Source organism: Phycodurus eques, chromosome 19, assembly GCF_024500275.1.
Source record: "Phycodurus eques isolate BA_2022a chromosome 19, UOR_Pequ_1.1, whole genome shotgun sequence".
NCBI lineage: Eukaryota > Metazoa > Chordata > Actinopteri > Syngnathiformes > Syngnathidae > Phycodurus > Phycodurus eques.
In genome coordinates this window covers 19,012,444-19,034,848 of record NC_084543.1, presented here as the reverse complement: position 1 = coordinate 19,034,848, position 22,405 = coordinate 19,012,444, and the positions used below count along the sequence as shown (strand labels likewise).

Below are 22,405 nucleotides of genomic sequence, written 5' to 3'. Positions count from 1 at the left end.
AAATGTCTTCTGGCAAAATTCAGACGAGCCTTATTGTTCGTTTTGCTCAGCAGTGTTTTTTGTCTTGGAACTCTGCCATGCAGGCCATTTTTGCCCAGTCTCTTTCTTATCGTGGTATCACGAATACGCCCCTATAAAATACATTTGTCGATGGCAACCACAAGAGCCGATGACCTTTGCATTCCTGCTTCCTGACCCTCGGCCAGCAGATCAGTTTTTGCAGGACAGAGGAAATCTGTTTTCACTCAAGTGAGCCCATAAACTGGTTAGAGGTCCGCCTCACCATTTAAATGACTCTCCCAACAAAAACCTTTTTCTGCGGACTTGACCCAATGACCAAGAATCTGGGAGGGCTCCTGACCAAATTTGGCAGCTTGGAATAATTGACGATAATGGATTTATAAGTTAAACAGGTCTCAATTGCTTTTTTTGTTACCAACCTCCACATCAACTCACCAGAGGAATTTACAATAGACTCTCTGGGATCATTAGTAGTGCATGAAGGACGCCCGCTGGTGCTTAAGAGTCACTGCAAGCTCAGTGTCCCTTACTGCAGATTTAGCGTGTTAAATTTCTGCTTTCATGCCATACGAACCCTGCATGAATGTGTATATCGTGATACCAATGTCACTAATGACTGTGTTTTCTTCCACTGGTCCGCTGTCAAATCTGTTTGAAAAGAATAATATGATTGTGTTTTACCTCAGACGACACGAAATGTTCACTGACATTAAGTGGTCTTAGCCACCCAAACAAGGCTATTAATTCATTTTCTTATTTTAGATACACTGGATTTAGCCCACAGATAACTTTAGAGTGAAAGTTATCCGCACTGGTCTTTTGGGCAACTCCCTTGGAGTACAAAACACTGAATCGTCTTGTTCTGCCGGCTTTTGTTTTCCTGCTCCGCCGAAGACTCTGGCTCCTGGCCAAAGCACCCTCCTCCTCACCACGCTGCTAGGGGGGCGAGCCACCTGGGCTCGGCCGGCAAAAAATTTCCCCGCCACCCCAACACTCGTTGAGCTCCAGAGACATTCTGTCCAACTCCCCTCCCACACTTTTGTGTGAGGGTTGAGTCCCCAGCGAGTATAACCAGGCAGGAAGAATTTGCGTGTGCAATTTCTCTCGGCGCGTGTGGCAAACAATGCTACTCGTGTGCTGCAGCCGTCTGTTATTTTTCTTTGTTCCTTTTGCCTTCAAATCAACCTTTCGACATCCTTGTTGAGACATCGGGAGAATCGACCCGCCTGCCTTTTTCGTTCCACGCATCGTGAGTACTTGCTGATTACCAAATACAAATTAGTGCATAATAATTTGGGATTGAGCTAACTGTCATAAAGATTCCCAGTTTAATAATTGATCTACGCACATCCACTCATTTTACACTCACGTCACGAGTTCAGCCTTCTTTACGAATGTTTAACTGTAGCTTTTTGTAGTTAAAGTCCCTCTGCATTTTTCCCAAAAATTCTCTTGTCTCATTAAATCTCTAATATTCCACTTCCTGTTGTGTACTGTGTGTGTGTTCGAGTTCAACAATTGACCGCTGAAATTGAGAACTAGTCCGAATAATGTACCGGGCCTTTTAGTGAATAGAGATTGATCAAGGTTTCTTTGTCACTTTTCCTAAAATGTATACATATACAGCGTCAGCATTTTTCTCAAATATATTTCCAAGGGTGCTACTGACATGGAAATTTCACCAGATGTTGGGAACAACCCAAGTAATCCATACATACACAGAAAGTAGAAAAGATCAGAAATTAAGTTGGGTGTAATAATGTGAAATGACACACGGAAAAAAGTATTGGACAAGCCAACTGTTATTTATTTCATACTTTGTACAAAAGCTTTTGTTTGCAATGACAGCTTCAAGACACCTGTATGGAGAAACTAGTCGCATGCATTGCTCGGATGTGATTTTGGTCCATCCATTCCTCCACACAAGCAGTCTTCAAATCTTGAAGGTTCCGTGGGCTTCTTTTCTGGACCTTGAGTTTCAGTTCTTTCCATAGATTTTCGATTGGATTCAAGTCGGGTGAACGGCTGGGCAGCTTTATTTTTGTTCTTTGAAATCAATTGAGAGTTTCCTTGGCAGTACGTTTTGGATCATTATCCTGCTGAAATGTCCACCCTCGTTTCATTTTCATCATCCTTGTAGATAGCAGCAGATTTTTGTCAAGAATGTCTCAGTACATTTGCCCATTCATCTTTCCTTCAATAATGAGAAGTTTACCATTTGTTGAAAATCAGCCGCACACCATCATGTTCCCACCTCCAAACTTCACTGTCGGCATGGTGTTTTTAAGGAGATGTGCAGTGCCATTTCGCTTCCAAACGTGGTGTGCATCACGGCATCCAAACAGTCATCCGACCAGACGATTATTCTCCCAGTATTTAACTGGCTTGTCCAAATGTGGTTCAGTGAACGTTTAACGAGCTTTGACAGGCTTTTTTCCCCCCAGAAATGGGGTCTTGCATGGTGAGGGCGCACACAGACCATGGCGGCGGAAAACATCACTCACGGTTTTCCTTTTGATAACAGTACCTGCTAATTCCAGGTCTTTTTTAAGATCTCCACAGGTGGTCCTTGGCTCTTGGGCAACTCTTCTGATTATTCTTTGCGCTCCTCTGTCAGAAATCTTGCGAGGAGCACCTGATTTGTATGCCATCAATTAAGACTGAACCAGCTGATATTCACTTCTTTCACATTTTTACACACAACTTAATTACTGAGATTATTTGTTCTCCTTTTTTGTATGTATGGATAACTTGGGTTGTTCCCAACATCTGGTGAAACGTTCAGGTCAATAGCACCTTTGGAAGTATTTTTAGTGAGAAAAATGGTGATATATTGGTTTTGGGTAAAAACGTAATTAATTTTGGACAAAGAACACGCTGGAAGTTAACGCTTGCGTTACTTCCAGTTTAGTTGGATTTCCGTTCGTCTCGTAAAGGGGCACCACGTCTCTTTAAATTTGTAATTTTTTGGAAAAGTGACGAAAAACCTCTGTCTCATAATCTGAAGGTTGCTACAGGAATGAAATAGGAGTTCTCGATTTCAGCGGTTTTACTATTAAACTCAGGCACACACAAAGCACACCAGGAAGGGGAATTTTATAGGAAATTTAATTAAATCTAAAAGAAAAAAAACTACAGGGAAACAACGCAGAGGGCTTGACTATAAAGGGTACAGATAAACATTCGTAAAGCTGGTCGAACTTGTGAAGTAGTTGTGAAGTGAGGCAGCACGGGTCGCAATGCGAGGCTGGGAATCTTTGGGAAAAAGGAATAGTAAAACAAACCACAGGTATTGTTACACACTAAAAATGATGGCGAGCACATCAGTGAGGCAGTCCATGATGGCTGAACTGGTAGAGGTTGTTTATCTGTGGTAGTTGCGGTGGACAAGGTCAGTGAGCATAATGACAAGTGGGTTAAGGTGCGCTATGGAGTCAGGTGAGTGGTGCTGTTTTCAGACAACAAGAGTTTATATACCTGGGAGGAAACCACTTCAGTGTAGCTGCTTAGAGTGTCCTCAGAGAATTTAGCAAGCTAGGGGAAAGAAGAAAAGTTGAGTTAAAACCCTCGGTATAGTCCAAGGAAAATGTATTCCTGCGTCTTGCCTGTAACCCTAAGAAGGAATTTATCATTAAAAAAATAAATACAATTAAAAGTCATCTGCCTCATTAATTTGAACAGATCAATGGACCCAAACAGAAATGTAACATGTGACATTTCAAAAATGAATCTTTCCTTGCAAAGCTCAGGCCTGTACAGAAACAAAAGAAAGACACAATACATTGACATGGGATACAGATCACTATTATTTTCCCCAACTTTTGGTATGTTGGCACATTCAATTCCGGAAGTCCATGAAGAGGGAACCGCTTATCCTCACTCGGGTCACGGATTTGCTAGAGCGGGAGGCAAGGTACACCTTGGACTGGCAGCAAGCCGATTGCAGGGGGTACGTATAGACAAACAACCATTCACACTCACAATCGCACCTAAGGACATTTTAGGGTATTTAATTTAACCTAAGAAACATGTTTTTGAAATGTGGGAGGATGCCAGAGTACCTGGAGAAAACCCAAGCAAGCACAGGGAGAACATACTGCACACTGAGAGGGGGGGGTAAGACTTTGATCATGAACAGTCAACCCATGGGGTGCACAAGCCAGTGCAGACTGTAGGCCGGTCCCAAGCCCGGATAAATGCAGAGGGTTGCGTCAGGAAGGGCATCCGCTTTACAACTATGCCAAACAAATCTGAGCTTTCATCTAAAGAATTCCATACCGGATCGGTCGTGGCCCGGGTTCACAACGTCCGCCCCCGACACCGTTAACCTGCAGGGCGCCGATGGAAATTCAGCTACTGTGGGTCAAAGACGAAGGAGAGGTGGAAAGCAGGTTCTTTGGCAGAAAGAGAAAAGGAAATCACAGAGCCTAGAATTGAATGTGGGGACTTTGAATGTTGGGACAATGACAGGAAAATCCCAGGAGTTGGTTGACATGATGATTAGGAGAAAGGTTGATATATTGTGTGTCCAGGAGACCAGGTGGAAAGGCAGTAAGGCTAGAAGTTTAGGGTAGGGTTTAAATTATTTTACCATGGTGTAGATGGGAAGAGAAATGGAGTCGGGTTTATTTTAAAACCAGAGTTCGCTAAGAATGTCTTGGAGGTGAAAAGAGAATCAGATCGAGTGATGAGGCTGAAACTTGAAATTGAGGGTGTTATGTATAATCCGGCAGCACGGTGAACAACTGGTTAGAGCGTCTGCCTCACAGTTCTGAGGACCCGGGTTCAATCCTCGCCCCGCCTGTGTGGAGTTTGCATGTTCTCCCCGTGCCTGCGTAGGGTTTCTCCGATGTATAATGCGATTAGTGGCTATGCCCCACAGGTAGGCTGTGACCTAGAGGCCAAACAAGAGGCATATGATGACATGTATGCCAGGTTGGACACTAAAGAAGGAGAAAACGATCTATACAGGTTGGCCAGACAGAGGGATAGAGATGGGAAGGATGTGCAGCAGTGTGTTTACTGCTGCCAGTAGTGTGCTGAACAGATTGAAAGAATACTTTGAAGAGTTGATGAATGAGGAAAATGAGAGAGAAAACAAGAGTAGAAGAGGCAAGTGTGGTGGACCAGGAAGTGGCAATGATGAGTAAGGGGGAAGTTAGAAAGGCACTAAAGAGGATGAAAAATGGAAAGGCAGTTGGTCCTGATGACATTCCTGTGGAGGTATGGAAGCATCTAGGAGAGGTGGCTGTGGAATTTTTGACCAGCGTGTTCAACAGAATTCTAGCGGGTGAGAAGATGTCTGAGGAATGGAGAAAAGGTGTGCTGGTGTCCATTTTTAAGAACACGGGTGATGTGCAGAGCTGTGGGAAATATTGAGGAATAAAGTTGATGAGCCACACAATGAAGTTATGGGAAAGAGTAGTGGAGGCTAGACTCAGGACAGAAGTGAGTATTTGTGAGCAACAGTATGGTTGCATGCCAAGAAAGAGTACCACGGATGCATTATTTGCCTTGAGGATGTTGATGGAAAAGTACAGAGAAGGGCTGAAGGAGCTACATTGGGTCCTTGTGGATCTAGAGAAAGCCTATGACAGAGTACCCAGAGAGGTACTGTGGTACTGCACGCGGAAGTCTGGAGTGGCAGAGAAGTATGTTAGAATAATACATGTACAAGGGCAGCAGAACAGTGGTGAGGTGTGCTGTAGGTGTGACTGCATCAAGGATCAGCCCTGAGCCCCTTCCTGTTTGCAGTGGTGATGGATAGGCTGAAATATGAGGTTAGACTGGAATACCCATGGACCATGATGCTTGGAGATGACATTGTGATCTGCAGTGAAAGCAGGGAGCAGGTGGAAGGATGGAGGCATGCACTGGAAAGAAGAGGAATGAAGATTAGCCGAAGTTAGACGGAATATATGTGCATGAATGAGAAGGTTGGCGGGAGAAGAGATAGCAAGGGTGGAGGACTTAAAATACTTGGGGTCAACCCTCCAGAGCAATGGTGAGTGTGGTCAGGAAGTGAAGAAACGGGTCCAAGCAGGTTGGAACGGGTGGAGGAAGGTGTCAGGTGTGTTATGTGACAGAAGAGTCTCTGCTAGGATGAAGGGCAAAGTTTATAAGAAGAAGAAGAAGTTGTCTGGGGCTTCACGCCCCTGGTAGGGTCACCCATGCCAAACAGGTCGTAGGTGAGGGACCAGACAAAGCACGGCTCTAAAAAAACCCTATGACGAAGAATATTAATGGACTTAGGTTTCCCTTGACCGGACGCGGGTCACCGGGGCCCCCCTCTGGAGGTGGGGCTCGAAGGCGAGCGGCTGGTGGCCGGCCTGCACAGCCCGGAAGGGTAACGTGGGTCCCCCTTCCCATGGGCTCACACCTGTGGGAGGGGCCATAGGGGTGGGGTGGAGCGTGAGCTGGGCGGTGGGCGAAGGCGGGGAACCTTGGCAATCCGATCCCCGGCTACAGAAACTGGCTCTAGGGACGTGGAATGTCACGTATCTGGCAGGGAAGGAGCCCGAGCTGGTATGTGAGGTTGAGAGGTTCCAACTAGATATAGTCAGGCTCGCCTCCACACACGGCTTGGGCTCTGGTACCAGTCCTCTTGAGGGGGGTTGGACTCTTTTCCACTCTGGAGTTGCCCACGGTGAGAGGCGCCGAGCAGGTGTGGGTATACCTATTGCCCACTGGCTCGGCGCCTGTATGTTGGGGTTCACCGCGGTGGACGAGAGGGGAGCCTTCCTCCGCCTTCGGGTGGGGGGACGGGTCCTGACTGTTGTTTCTGCCTATGCACCAAACACCAGTTCAGAGTACCCATCCTTTTTGGAGTCCTTGGAGGGGGCGCTGGAGAGCGCTCTCGCTATGGACTCCATTGTTCTGCTGGGGGACTTCAATGCTCACGTGGGCAATGACAGTGAGACCTGACCTGGCAGGCCCAAACGTATTGTGAGGGTCTGCTGGGAACGTCTGGCAGAATCCCCTGTCAGAAGGAGTTTCAACTCCCACCTCCGGCAGAACTTCACCCACGTCTCGGAGGAGGCGGGGGACATTGAGTCAGAGTGGACCATGTTCTGCGCCTCTATAGCCGAGGTGGCCGACTGGAGCTGTGGCCGTAAGGTAGTCGGTGCCTGTCGTGGCGGCAATCCCCGAACCCGTTGGTGGACACCAGCGGTGAAGGATGCCGTCAAGCTGAAGAAGGAGTCCCATCGAGCCTTTTTGGCCTGTGGGACTCCTGCGGTAGCTGATGGGTACCGACTGGCCAAGCGGAATACGGCTTTGGTGGTCGCTGAGGCAAAAACACGGGCGTGGGAGGAGTTCGGTGAGGCCATGGAGAACGACTTCAGGACAGATTCGTGGAAATTCTGGTCCACCATCCGGCGTCTCAGGAGGGGGAAGCAGTGCACCATCAACACTTTGTATAGTGGGGATGGGGCACTTCTGACATCGACTCGGGACGTTGTGAGTCGGTGGGGAGAATTCTTTGAAGACATCCTCAATTCCACCGACGTGCCTTCCCATGAGGAAGCAGAGTCTGGTGTCTCTGAGGCGGGCTCTCCTATCTCTGGGGTTGAGGTCACCAAGGTGGTTAAAAAGCTCCTTAGTGGCAAGGCCCCGCGGGTGGATGAGATACTCTCGGAGTTCCTAAAGGCTCTGGATGTTGTGGGGCTGTCCTGGTTGACACGCCTCTGCAACATCGCGTGGACAGTGCCTCTGGATTGGCAGACTGGGGTGGTGGTCCCCCACCGGAGGGTGTGTTCCAACTACAGGGGGATTACACTCCTCAGCCTCCCTGTTAAGGTCTATTCAGGGGTGCTGGAGAGGGGGGTCCGTCGGGAAGTCAAATCTCAGATTCAGGAGGAGCAGTGTGGATTTCGTCCTGGTCGTGGAACAGTGGATCAGCTCTTCACCCTCACCAGTGTCCTCGACAGTGCTTGGGAGTTCACCCAACCAGTCTACATGTGTTTTGTGGACTTGGAGAAGGCGTTCGACCGTGTCCCTCGGGGAGTCCTGTGGGGGGTGCTTCGGGAGTCTGGGGTACCGAACCCCCTGATACGGGCTGTTCGATCCGTGTACGACTGGTGTCAGAGTTTGGGCCGCATTGCCGGCAATAAGTCGGACTCGTTCCCGTTAAGGGTTGGATTCCGCCAAGGCTGCCCTTTGTCACCGATTCTGTTTATAACTTTTATGGACACAATTTACAGGCGCAGCCGAGGCGTAGAGGGGGTCTGGTTTGGTGGCCTCAGTATTGGATCTCTGCTTTTTGCAGATGATGTGGTTCTGTTGGCTTCATCAGGCCGTGATCTCAACTCTCACTGGAGCGGTTCGCAGCTGAGTGTGAAGCGGCTGGGATGAGAATCAGCCCCTCCAGATCTGAGACTATTGACTTGTTGACAGAGTGCCAAAAGAGGATTTTCTTGCGTGCCTCCACTTCATTGAGCAAATTCACATTCAGAAAAATAATTTTACTTCATGACGTTGCTCATTTTCCTTTTTTTCCTGAACATGCAGAGATCGGCATCTCAGGTGCAGGGTTAATTTAAATGTGATTTGCATATTCAAATGTGGGCGTGGAAAGGGAGGAGTCGGCTACTCCCACATGTGCGCTCATTTCCACGTTGATCGGAACGTACGAAGGAAATGTGCTCGGATTCATGGGTACGCAGAGTTTCATAGATCTGGATATTTTTGTGCGTACGACGTTTTCTAGATTTGAGCGTATGCCGTGTTTTTGGAGGAAATCCACGCAAGTCTTTGTACATGAGGCCCCTGGACCTTGAAATGCTTCTTACGAAGCCACTCCTTTATTGCCCGGGCGGTGTGTTTGGGATCGTTGTCATGCTGAAAGACCAGCCACATTTCATCTTCAATGCCCTTGCCGATGGAAGGAGGTTTTCACTCAAAATCTCACGACACATGTCCCCATTCATTCTTTCCTTTACACGGATCAGTGGTCCTGGTCCCTTTGGAGAAAAACAGCCCCAAAGCATGATGTATCCAGCCCCATGCTTCACAGTAGCTATGGTGTTCTTGGGATGCAACTCAGCATTCTTTCTCCTCCAAACACGACAAGTTGAGTTTTTACCAAAAAGTTCGACAGTATTTTGGCTCCATCTGTCCATATGATCTTCTCCCAATCCTCGTCTGGATCATCAAAATGCTCTCTAGCAAACTTCAGATGGGCCTGGACAGGTACTGGTTTAAGCAGGGGCATACGCCTAGCACTGCAGGATTTGAGTCGCTGGCGCCATAGTGTGTTACTGATGGTAGCCTTTGTTACTTTGGTCCCAGCTCCCAGTCATTAAATAGGTCCCCCTGTCTGGTTCTGGGATTTTTGCTCACCATTCTTGTGATCATTTTGACCCTACTGGGTGAGATCTTGCGTATAGCCCCAGATCGAGAGAGATTATCAGTGGTCTTATTTCGCTTCCATTTTCTAATAATTGCTACCACAGTTGATTTCTTCACACCAAGCTGCTTACCTATTACAGAATCAGTCCTCCCAGCCTGGTGTAGGTCTACAATTTTGTTTCTGTTGTCCTTTGACAGCTCTTTGGTCTTGGCCATAGTTGAGTTTGGAGTGTGACTGTTTGAGGTTGTGGACAGGTGTCTTTTACTGATAACGAGTTCAAACAGGTGCCATTAACACAGGTAATGAGTGGAGGACAGAGGAGCCTCTTCAAGAAGTTACAGGTCTGTGAGAGCCAGAAATCTTAAAAATCTACATACTTATTTTACACCATAATTTGTTAAAAAATTCTTTAAAAATCAGACTGTGATTTTCTAGATTTTTTTCCCCCCCCACTTTGTCTCCTCATAGGTGACGTATACATATGATGAAAATTACAGGCCTCTCTCATCTTTAGTGGGAGAACTTGTACAATTGGCGGCTGACTAAATACTTTTTTGCCCCACTGTATGCATGTACGTACGTACGATGGGAGAACAGTTTTGAAGTTACAGTTGTTAAAATGTCCCGATGCTTTGGCTTTAGTCTTGTTTATCGATGAAGTTATGTTGTGAGTGCGAGTATGGCAGTATTGTAAGGCCTTCCAATGATCTACGACGAGACGTTAGTCAGTTTATCTCCCATTTATTGGTCAAGCAACGAACACGGCTACTGTGAGCTGAAGCTGATGGCAACAAAAAAGAAGTTACAAAAAAAAAACACTAAAGCCAGCAGCAGTGATGCCTTCCAAGACACTGAAAACCCCCAGCTGCTCCCCGGGCGCTTAAGCTGCCCCCTGCTCCAGTGTGTTCCACTAACAAGTGTGTGTGTTCACTGTGATGGGTAAAATGCAGAGAACAAATTTCGTGTGGATGCATACATTTTCGTTACAAGATTCTTTTTCTTCTTAAAAATCAGTGCTCAGCGCAACAGAACAAGGCATGGCTAACTAAAAACCCTCCAACAGTAACGTAACAATAACACACTTAATACAATGTAACCCAGTTTGGTCCCTATCCCCCACGAATAGCAGGGGTCCACTCTACATTGTTTGCACATGATTAAAATGCGGTAAACTGATGCAATTTTTTCCATGTACGTCTGGAAAATGACGAAATAATATGCACCACTTTAACACATTTTAATCATTTGCAAACGATGTACAGTCGATGTAGAAATAAATTGAAAGGATATTTTTTGTATGTGTACAAACGCCACAAGGGGAAGGCTGGAACCCAGCTTCAATGCCCTAAACTCAGAACTGTGAGGTGGATGTGCTTACCACCTGTACACCGTGCTGCCCGAGGGGGAACTATCATAATAACAAACAAAAACAAAGTACAATAAGCTGGTTGCCTGAGTGTATCCACTATAAAAGTTGTTTTAATCAGCCTGGCATATCATGACTATCTTGAAACTCAGTTTCCATGCTTTTTTGCAGAAGCACCTTAAAATCTGTCGGTCTGCAAGAAAACTGTATCTTGTAGCCGCAAAACTTAAAATACAATAAATATTGAATGCTTTAATGAACAAACAACTCTTGGGCATATTAGATATTTCTGTTTTGTGACATATCCATTCTTAATAAATTCGAAAAAGAAAAAAAAATATTTTTACTCTGCCAATATGGAGACTTGCATGTATGAAATTATTTTCGCATAGAGCTATGACAACAAAATGGGGTCTGAACACTTAAATGCATTGCAGTCATGTTTGCAGAGCAGGTTCCACACTGTATTTGCATTGTGCATTCATCTTCCAATGAATAAAAGACAGAATGAATAATGAATAAAGGACAGAAAATAGTTAGTCCAACTTCAAAAGGTGTCTGTGCATGATTTAGTGTGTGTGTGTTTTTGTTTTTTAGTTTGCGAATTCCGGCAGCACGGTGGACGACTGGTTAGAGCGTCAGCCTCACAGTTCTGAGGACCCGGGATCAATCCCCGGCCCCGCCTGTGTGGAGTTTGCATGTTTTCCCCGTGCCTGCGTGGGTTTTCTCCGGGCACTCCGGTTTCCTCCCACATCCCAAAAACATGCATTCATTGGAGACTCTAAATTACCCGTAGGTGTGAATGTGAGTGCGGATGGTTGTTTGTTTGTATGTGCCCTGCGATTGGCTGGCTAACAGTTCAGGGTGTACCCCGCCTCCTGCCCGATGACAGCTGGGATAGGCTCCAGCACGCCCGCGACCCTAGTGAGGAGAAGTGGCTCAGAAAATGGATGGATAGTTTGTGAATTCCTCACCAATCCCGCTGGAGATACATGGCTGAACTCAGCAAGGACCCTCGCCTCTCCAAATGCGTTGACCAGTACCCACATGACAGGGAATAGCAGTGGTAAGACAGGCAGAACACCCATCAACTGAAAATACATGATTTTCACTTATTATGTTTACAAAATACATTATTATGTAATGGAGGGTATGATTGAATTGCTTACTTTTCCCCACATTATTCATTCAGGTTTTTTTTTTTTTTTAAATCAAGATAAGACAGAGTGAGGGTGTTTAAGTTGTTGGGAGTGTTTTGCTAGGGAAGTACATTTGTTCCATCAAGTCAGTGGGTTGGGAAGGAAACATAAACACAACATTGAAATTTTAAAAATGACCTGAAGCTGCAAAAAATTGTAGCTGTTGGGGGTGAGGTTGGGCGCGTCACAAAAGTAGCGTATGGAGTTTACCAGCAGGAACGTTACCTGTGGGAAGAGATCAAAAACACAACAAAAGGGACAGAGGCAACAGGTTTCAAATGCATTTAAGAACAATAAATTAAACACTTCAAACTAATTCTTTGATTTGACTCACCAGCACAACAGGACAGACAAGCTTGGTGATGACAGACTGCACTGTAAACCTCTCATTGTCGAGCACTGTAATTGGCCGGGATCCTGCAAACTCCAAACTACTCCTGTTGCAATGGATAATGGGGGGGAATTATTTTCAAATCAAAATCACTGTGTCTTCGGCCACCCCTGATGGCCATCTATTTATCGTCTGCATACTCTGTATATATCTGTGTGCGTGTGTCCTTAAAAATTGTACAATTTGATAGCCAAACAAAAAGTAGAATTAAAAAAAAATATATTTTTGGATTATTGGGCCCAATTTCGCACTAGCGTGATCATCAAGACAAACATTTAGCATATCTCATGAGACTTTACGTCAGTTGGGCCTTTAATAGATCAACTCCACAAGTAGGGTTGGGCATCGAGAATCGAGAACCCATTGGAAACGGGAATAACGTTCCGGTTCTCCCGGAATCGTTCAAAAATTGGATGCCTAGTCCGCCGGCCCCAACGAAGAAGCGCCAAAAACTAACGACGAACGCGCGCAAAGACGTGCTTGTGCCCAACGACGGCGGCGGCGAACAAAAGTGTCTTAACTTTGTCAACATGCATGCGTTACCTGCCAGCCGTTTCCTGAGCAGGGATCCCCCAGACTGCCAGGCATTTTCGAGCAATTTCACACATTTTTCAAGCAGAATATTGTGTACTATTGTGTACTATGACTACGTAAACACCAAAAGAAAGATCAGACTCTCCTTCTTCCATCAGAAAAAAAGTTTGTCTCTAGCTTATACCGTTCTTGAGTAATCAGCAGTCAAATATAGGCTAGTTTCAGCCAAATCTGTTTCTGAAGGGAAAAAAACCCCAGAGAAAACAGCGTGAAAGCAGACAGATCAAGCAGAATAATGACTTTGACGCCAATATTTTTTGCTTTCGTGAAAATCTCAAACATCTGAACATAAAACAACACTGAGAAAGTCAGTTTGACAGAAAAATACATTTATTTACAAGTGTAATTATGTACAGAATTTACATGAGACAAAAATGCCTTAACAAATGGGGCTCCCACACTTGCACGTTCTTCCTCCTAATTCTCCTCCTCAACCGTTTGCTCAATAGTCCAGATTTTTATTACCTTCCGCATAAAATCTAGCAAGGTTTTATCCACATCTGCATCTTATTCTTTGGTGGCGCTGAATGGGATCTTGTGTGGTTGTCATTGTCCTTGAAACCAGTCCCTACGTCTGCTTGAAGCACAACCTGTGCAGTTTAGAAATAAAACTATTACTATAAAAATACAGTGTTAAAATTGCTGGAGTGGGACATGGAGGGAAAAAAAGCTTTCAATTGCCTTTTTTGTTTGCACTGTGTACTAGAATGGGAGTCGAACATCTGCTGGATGAATAACCTGTAAATTTTAAAAAATACATACGGGTTCTGGAGAATACTTTTTATTGATGACGTGTTTTGCAAGAGTAAAAAAAAAAACACTCTTCTTCGTCGCAATACTGAAAGACATGCGACTCGCGGGTGTTGAATTACTGCAAGATGGAAAATTCAAATCAGTACTGGCAACAGACTAGTGGGACTAAATTATGTTGATGTAACAAGGATTGAAAAAGCGTACTTGCTCACTAAATGTAGCTAACGTTAGCTGAAAACGAGTTACCTTCGTCACCATTATCTTTCGGGGGAAGCTCGGGATGAAGCTCGGCTGCTTCCAGGAGATCCAGAGGGAGTTCACTCATCACAATTCAGGATCCCGTTTACTCAAATCCTGGTCGGCAGACGATCAGCTGGTAAGTGACCGAGAGCATCTTGCCATATTGATCGGCTCGGAGCGTCATCCTTTATTCATTTGCATGATCTAAGGCAGGGGTGTCAAACTAATTTTTGTCTCGGGCCGCATTGTAGTTATGATTTTCCTCGGACGGCTGTTAGAACAGTGAAACCATATAAATGTTTAATCACCAAATTATATTATTACCATTACACAACAAATTGAGGGATAAATACTTTTGAAATCAGAAGACAAGGATAATAGTTTGTTGAAGTTACTGTAGAAGAAGGGTATGGTAACACAAAAATGCAATATCTCAACATTATTATTTATTATTATGACAATTTGGAACATGCGTTTGACACCTATGATCTAAGGCGTCATTCCTGTCGGTCGCAGGAATATTTTTCTTGCCTTTTTTTCATTTTGTCTTCTCTCTTTTCAGAATCAGAATCAGAATCAGAATCATCTTTATTTGCCAAGTATGTCCAAAACACACAAGGAATTTGTCTCCGGTAGTTGGAGCCGCTCTAGTACAACAAACAGTCAATTTACAGAACACTTTGGGGACATAAAGACATTGACAAAAAACAATTGTGCAAAAAGATGCAGAGTCCTCTAGCACTTAGAGCAGTTCGAACGACTAATATTGCAATAGTCCGGTGCAATGACCATTGTGCAAAGGGCGCTGAGACTTCAAGGAGTGTATGCGGTTTAAAGTGACAAGTAGTGCGATCATCTGGGACAATGTCGGTTGTGCAAATGTTACAGATACTCCTCAATCAGTGTGCAAATGGAGCAGATGCTACTCTGGCATGAGTGGCCAGTATATGCAAATAGTGCAGCATGGCGAGACAACTACAGTGAGTGCACAAGTAATAAATAATTGGCCCCACAGAAATGTGACAACGAACTCAAGTCAAAAAAATTGCCAGCTTGTTGTAATGGAATTATAGGTTAGGTGTTTAAGAAGTTGATCGCAAGAGGGAAGAAGCTGTTGGAATGTCTACTAGTTCTAGTTAGCGTTGATCGGTAGCGCCTACCTGAGGGAAGGAGCTGGAAGAGCTGGTGACCGGGGTGCAGACGGTCCGAGAGGATTTTGCACGCCCTTGTCTTAGTTCTGGCAGCGTGCAAGTCCTCAATGGTGGGTAGGGGGTTACCGACAATCCTTTCAGCAGTTTTGATTGTCCGTTGCAGTCGGAGCTTGTCCTTTTTTGTAGCAGCACCAAACCAGACTGTGATGGAAGAACACAGGACCGATTCGATGACCGCTGTGTAGAACTGTCTCAGCAGCTCCGGTGGCAGGCCGTGCTTTCTCAGAAGCCGCAGGAAGTACATCCTCTGCTGGGCCTTTTTGAGGACGGAGTTGATGTTGTTCGCCCACTTCAGGTCCTGAGAGATTGTAATTCCCAGGAACTTGAAGGTCTCGACGGTTGACACAAGGCAGCTGGACAACGTGAGGGGCAGCTGTGGCGAAGGATGCCTCCTGAAGTCCACGATCATCTCTACCGTCTTGAGCGTGTTCAGCTCCAGGTTGTGTCGCCCGCACCACAGCTCCAGCCGCTCCGCTTCCTGTCGATATGCAGACTCGTCACCGTCCTTGATGAGGCCGATGACAGTGGTGTCATCTGCAAACTTCAGGAGCTTGACAGTCGGGTTCGCTGAGGTGCAGTCGTTCGTGTAGAGAGAGAAGAGCAGCGGAGAGAGGACACAACCTTGGGGCGCCCCAGTGCTGATGCTGCGTGTGGATGAGGTGGCCTCCCCCAGCCTGACCTGCTGTGTCCTGCCCGTCAGAAAGCTGTAAATCCACTGGCAGATGGCAGGTGAGACGCTGAGCTGGAGAAGCTTGGTTGAAAGGAGTTCAGGGATGATGGTGTTGAACGCTGAGCTGAAGTCCACGAACAGGATCCTCGCGTAGGCCCCTGCACTGTCGAGGTGTTCTAGGATGAAGTGCAGTCCCATGTTGACTGCATCATCCGCAGACCTGTTCGCTTGGTAGGCAAACTGCAGGGGGTCCAGCAGGGGACCTGTGACACTCTTGAGGTGGTCCAGCACGAGACGTTCAAAGGACTTCATGACCACAGATGTCAAAGCGACAGGCCTGTAGTCATTCAGACTAGAGATTGCAGGTTTCTTGGGGACTGGAATGATGGTGGAGCGTTTGAAGCAGGATGGAACTTCGCACATTTCCAAAGATCTGTTAAAGATCTGAGTGAAGACTGGAGCGAGCTGGTCCGCGCAGACTTTGAGGCAGGATGGGGACACATGGTCCGGTCCTGTTGCTTTGTTAATCTTCTGTTGTTTGAAGATGCGTCTCACATCCTGTTCATGGATGGTTAACGCAGAAGTCAGAGGTGTGGTTGTGGTCGCGGGTGCGGCCGGGTGGGTGTGTGGAGTGAAACTGTCCTTTTCAAATCTGCAATAGAAGGTATTCAAGTCGTTGGCTAGTGTGCTATTGTTCTCAGCTTGGGGGGATCGTCGCTTGTAATTAGTCAGCGATTGGAATGCACGCCAGACTGATTTCGAGTCGTTCGCGCTAAACTGTTTTTCCAACTTTGCTGCATAGATCCTCTTTGCAATGTTAATTTCTTTAGTAAGCTGGTTTCTAGCTCGATTATACAGGGCCCTGTCCCCGCTCTGATATGCATCTTCCTTAGCTTGGCGAAGCTGCTTAAGTTTAGCAGTGAACCACGGCTTGTTGTTGTTGAATGTCCGAAATGATTTTGTTGGTACACAAACCTCTTCACAGAAACTGATAGAAAATGAAAATGTGACAGTGTCCGTATATTCATCCAGGCTGCCAGCTGAATTTTCAAAGACACTCCAGTCTGTGCAGTCTAAACAGCTTTGAAGTTCCATCTTGGCTTCATTGGTCCACTTTTTGACTGTTTTCACTGTATGCTTCGCACATTTAAGTTCTTGCCTGTACGTCGGTATTAAGTGAATTAAGCCGTGATCAGACGAGCCCAGGGCTGCACGAGGTATAGCACGGTATGCGTTTTTTACCGTAGTGTAGCAGTGGTCTTAAGTATTATTTTCCCTGGTAGGACAGTCGATGTGCTGCTTGTATTTAGGGAGTTCGTGGTTGAGTTTAGCTTTGTTAAAGTCCCCGAGAATAATGAGGGGTGAGTCAGGGTGTTTTTTTTCAATTTCGTTGACTTGTTCGGCGAGCGTTAGCAATGCGGCGCTCGTGTTAGCTTGCGGTGTGATATAGACTCCAGCCAGTATAAACGATGCAAACTCACGTGGCGCGTAAAATGGTTTACAGTTCAGAAACAGCGACTCCAAATGCGGGCTGCAGTGTGTGCTGAGCACCGTGACGTCCGTACACCATTTTTCGTTTATATGGAGGCATATCCCGCCGCCCTTCGTTTTTCCCGATGATTCCATGTCGCGGTCCGCTCGATGAATGTTGAAGCCGGGAAGCGTGACGGCGCCATCGGGTACAGCGTCGCAAAGCCAGGTCTCCGTGAAGCACATGGCCGCGGAACGTCCGAAGTCTTTACTGGTCTTTAACAGAAGATGAAGCTCGTCCATTTTGTTGGGTAGGGAGCGTACATTCGCGAGGTGGATCGACGGGAACGCCAATCTGTGTCCTCTCTTGCGGAGTTTCACCTGAATTCCGGCTCGTTTTCCTCTGTGGCGCCGCTTCCGCATCCATGCGCCGAAAACCGCGGACGCCGCTCCGGTGAGTAACTCGGGGAAAAAACTGAGCGGATTTTCGAAAGTTGGTGACAGAAAGTCCGGAGTAGCCTCCTTGATGGTTAGCAGGTCTCCCCTTGTGTAAGTGAGTCGTGTAAGGTCTCCAAAGACGGACGAAAAACACAAAAACAAAGACAATACTAGAGAGCGCGTTACCGAGGCGGCCACACTGGTAGGCGCCATCTTTCCACCATTATGCTTGCATCTTCTCATTGTCTCCTGCACCCCGCCCCCTCCTTCTTCTTCCTCTTCTTCAATCTGAGGGAGCGACGTGCACCTCAAGCCATTGTTGCCCTCTACAGGGTGCCATTCCTCTTTGCAGTTATCCAGAGGCTTGACGATCACACAAACTGCACAAGACCCTCCCCCACCCATCACCGTAAAAAAAAAGGATTGACATCTTTAGACAACATTGGCAGGGAATACCTAGATTATAAATGACGTCTTTGGACGCCATTGGGAGGGAATGAGCCTCAGTGCAACACTTGGAATAAGATTATATTGTGCAAAGGAGGCTTTCATGATGTGTAGCGCTCGGACGCGCTCCGAGCCTCAGCCTGCACCGCGCGGAGCGTCAGTGAAGTCAACTCTCAGTCAATTGGGTGAGTAACACAATAAAATATGTATATGCCAACATTGAGACAGCTAACAAGGTAAACGGTTGGTTGCACTTTTGTACTGATGGTTTTTAGCATTTATTTTAGTCTTCAAACCAATGTAAGTGCCGATGACAGAAAAAAAAAAAAAAACCTTAACATTGAGCTAAAATTTCACCATAGCAATTTTACATCACAACGAATTGGGACAAAAGTCACATAAAGGTCGTCTCACAGTATCACAAATACTAACCTTGTGCCTTGTGGTGGGTAAGGAAAGAAATCAACATTTTATAGCATTTGGTTTGATCCATAAAAATATTTTTAAAAATCACCGGTGCCGTGTGAAGTTACTCATCGTGGCAAAATGCTGAGTTCCGGTGCGTACCCTTCAAAATAAAAGGCTACAGGCTTAAAAAAAGGAAGTCAAGTTAAAACGTGCACATATAAACCATTTTGATGTGATAAACAGTCCCAAATAACAATTTTAACACTGCTATATTTAACTTTTAGCAGGAAGATTAATTAATAAATATCAAGTCAATTGGGTTAGTTCCACACGCATTGCCTTTTAGTTCATAGGTTTGATCTTGATACTGGTTATAAAGAACCCCGAGTCAAATGTTCATTTTAGTCTATAGTGCGGGCTGCTAAGAAAATGGATGTTCATAATTTGGACACCCTTTATTTAAACCATGCAAACTGTTTTGACCCAGACTCCTAAAAGAATCAGAATCGTTCGGAACCGGAATCGGGACCGGAATTGCTCAAATTCAAACGATGCCCAACCCTATCCACAAGTTATAACAGTAACAACAATAATGTAATAATAATATATATCCCTCAAGGTCACCTTATATAGAGTTGAAAGAGAAAGTATGTGAACCTTTTGGAATTACCTGGCTTCGCATGAATTGGTCATACAATGTGATCTGATTATTTCAGTCATGAAATAGACAAACCACAGTCTTAAACCACTGGTCAGCAACCGCGGTTGCAGAGCCACATGTGGCCCTTTAAACCCTGTGCTGTGGCTCTCGGTGGGTTTGAAAAACAAGCCATCCATTCCATTGATTAAGTAATTTTTATATTGGTCTTTAAAATCTTAAATCTTTCAAATCATTTATTCATTCATTTTCTTTACTGCTTATCCTCACTAGGGTCGCGCGCGTGCTGGAGTCTATCTCAGCTGACTCTGGGCGAGAGGCGGGGTACACCCTGAACTGGTCGCCAGCCAATCGCATGGCACATATAAACAAACAACCATTCGCACTCACATTCACACCTACGGGCAATTTATAGTCTTCAATTAACCTACCATGCATGTTTTTGGGATGTGGGAGGAAACCGGAGGAACCGGACTAAACCCACGCAGGAGAGAACATGCAAACTCCACACAGGCGAGGACGGATTTGAACCCGGGTCCTCAGAACAGTGACGCAGACATGCTAACCAGTCTTCCACCGTGCCACCCTATCTTTAAATTATAGTTCTAAATTAGAAAAAATTGTGGTGGACTGTTAAAAACAAAACATGGTTAATTTGCTTGAAGTATGTATAAGCACCGATGTGTGACACCTGCTGCCAGATATTACCATAGAAAATATTTACAGTACAGTAATCATGAGTTCTGAATCGTAAATTGATGTCACAGCCGTAATGAATGTGCCAAACTGAAGCGATCTGTGAAGATGTCTCGTTCATTTGCTGCTTGGAGATGTTTTTATACTCAATCACAACTCATGGGATTAAGAAAAAAACAATTATATTTGGCCATTTTAACTTCCAGGTATAATTTGCAGATTTTGTGGCTGTCCGCAGGACATCAAATTTAGAAGAGAATGCATCATCAAATGAATTATCAACTCCTGTTCAACCTGTTCAGCACCCTTTCAAAGAATACCAGTTAAAGGCATCTGCACCTTAATTGTACATCTGCACCTTAATTGTACCACCACGATCAGTATCAAATCATCTACAGTACATTATCATTTATTCAAAAGAGTCAGAGAATCTGGAGAATCTCTGCACGGAAGTGGCAAGGCCAAAAACCAACATTGAATTCCCTTGACCTTCGATCCCTGAGGAGGCACTGCTGGAGAGGGTGCTCCATCGTTCTGCTGGGGGACTTCAATGCTCACGTGGGCAATGACAGTGAGACCTGGAAGGGCGTCATTAGGAGGAACGGCCCCCCCCCCGATCAGAACCCGAGCGGTGTTCTGTTATTGGACTTCTGTGCTCATCACGGATTGTCCATAACAAACACCATGTTCAAGCATAAGGGTGTCCACACGTGCATTTGGCACCACGACAACCGAGGTCGCAGTTCGATGATCGACTTTGTGGTCGTGTCATCGGACTTGCGGCCGCATGTCTTGGACACTCGGGTGAAGAGAGGGGCGGAGCTGTCAGCTGATCACCACCTGGTGGTGAGTTGGTTCCGATGGTGGGGGAAGATGCCGGTCCGACGTGGCAGGCCCAAACGTATTGTGAGGGTCTGCTGGGAACGTCTGGCGGAATCCCCTGTCAGAAGGAGTTTCAACTCCCACCTCTGACAGAACTTTTCTCATATTCCGGGGGAGGTGGGTGACATCAGTTACACCCGAACCGCAACTTTTCTTTGTTTTCTAACCTCCTTGTTTTCTAACCTCTAACAGTACAATGCTCAAGAGACAGAAGTTTCCAGTAATATAGTTTTGAGATGACACAACCTGTTGGATTTATCTCACCAAACATTATAATGAATAAACACAAAAGGAATGAAGACGTTGGTCATTTTACTCATGAGGAGGGCGCATGGGAGATTGTTCAGGTTACAGCCTCTCAACACGCTCTAAACAATCTCTCCCGTCGCTCCTGCATTTATTTGAAAATAGGGAGGTTTCTAAGTTTACAAGACATAACGTACTAAGCTACAAGACACAACACACTAAGGGTAGGGTTTCAAGGTGAAAACATGGCACCTGCCACGTCCCGGCCACGTCCTTCTCTCAGATGATTCCTGCTGAGTCATCTTCTTGAAGGCGAGACATCTTTCTTTCTAAACATTGTCCATAATACTAATGCAAGCTAAGCAAATAAATGATAACTTCTACAATATATCTAACACAACCCATTTTTGTTATTTTGATTTACATATCCTACTTTGTATGTGTAACAATATTTTTACTTTGCTTGACGTTAATATTTTGAATTGTCTTTACTGTATATTATCCACAAAAAAAGTTATATTTCCACACATATAAACGGGTTTTGTGAGCTCAATTTTGTATTGATTGCATCACAAATGCCTCTCAGACATTTGAAAAGACTTCCTACGGCTGACCAAGGCATTTCTGCAGGTGGCATTATGTGACAGACACAGACTTTGATTGGCTTCCATAACGTTGGGTGACGAAGGTCTCTCGGTCCAAAGCTTTACAGTCTTTTAAGTTAAGTATTTGTGTTTAAAGCCTGATCAGTATTAATATACTATATGGCAATCCAGTTTGGCCTGCAGTTTGAGACTGCAAAGTGTAATACACGACTTGACACAATGGACTATTTATTGTGGGATACAATTAGATTTTGACATGTACTGCATGTAAAAGAGATCAAGGTTCCTACCTGACTACGTCTATAACCGGAGTCCGGACAACTCTGAAGAGACGATGATGTTGTGGGCTCTGGGGTCCTATTTTCTCATTTGCTCGTGCAGGAGATGGAGAAGATGGAGGAAACAAATCTCCTGGTTCCAAAACAATGTGTTCATCATCCTGAGTAGAAAAACATTTGATCAAAAGGAGTGGTTTTGTAATACTGCTGAGAGTGACAGATCAAGCGAATAAAGCAGATTTTTAAGTAGAGAGGTGCCTTGAGTTAAGTTTAATTCATTCTGTAACCACGGTCATAGCTCAAAACACTCATATTTCAAATCATCTTTCCCGATTAAAATGAATGGATATGCCATTAATCTGCTTGTAAATGTGTATTGATAGCATACGCTTTGGCATTGACAAAACAGTAATTGTCATGAAAATCGGTTGAGAAATGAGCAAGTTAATCTCAATGTCTTTGCATTATCTTCTCTGGGAACTT

General features: G+C 45.3%; 1 protein-coding gene across 8 annotated transcripts in view; it reads right to left on the bottom strand.

Moving 5' to 3' along the window:
• The window catches only part of tmem94 (transmembrane protein 94), a 137,482-nt gene that overhangs the window by 69,126 nt on the left and 45,951 nt on the right, over window positions 1–22,405 (bottom strand). For all 8 annotated transcript variants that reach the window (XR_009770386.1, XR_009770387.1, XM_061705672.1 and 5 more), the window contains 5 exons: window positions 21,935–22,083; window positions 12,270–12,372; window positions 12,074–12,160; window positions 11,711–11,827; window positions 3,499–3,555 (listed from right to left, as the gene is read on the bottom strand). Coding sequence is in view for 6 of the 8 variants with exons in the window: in XM_061705672.1 (XP_061561656.1) it covers window positions 3,499–3,555; window positions 11,711–11,827; window positions 12,074–12,160; window positions 12,270–12,372; window positions 21,935–22,083 (513 nt within the window). In the remaining 2 variants the exon portion in view is untranslated. The remainder of the gene's footprint in view (window positions 1–3,498; window positions 3,556–11,710; window positions 11,828–12,073; window positions 12,161–12,269; window positions 12,373–21,934; window positions 22,084–22,405) is intronic.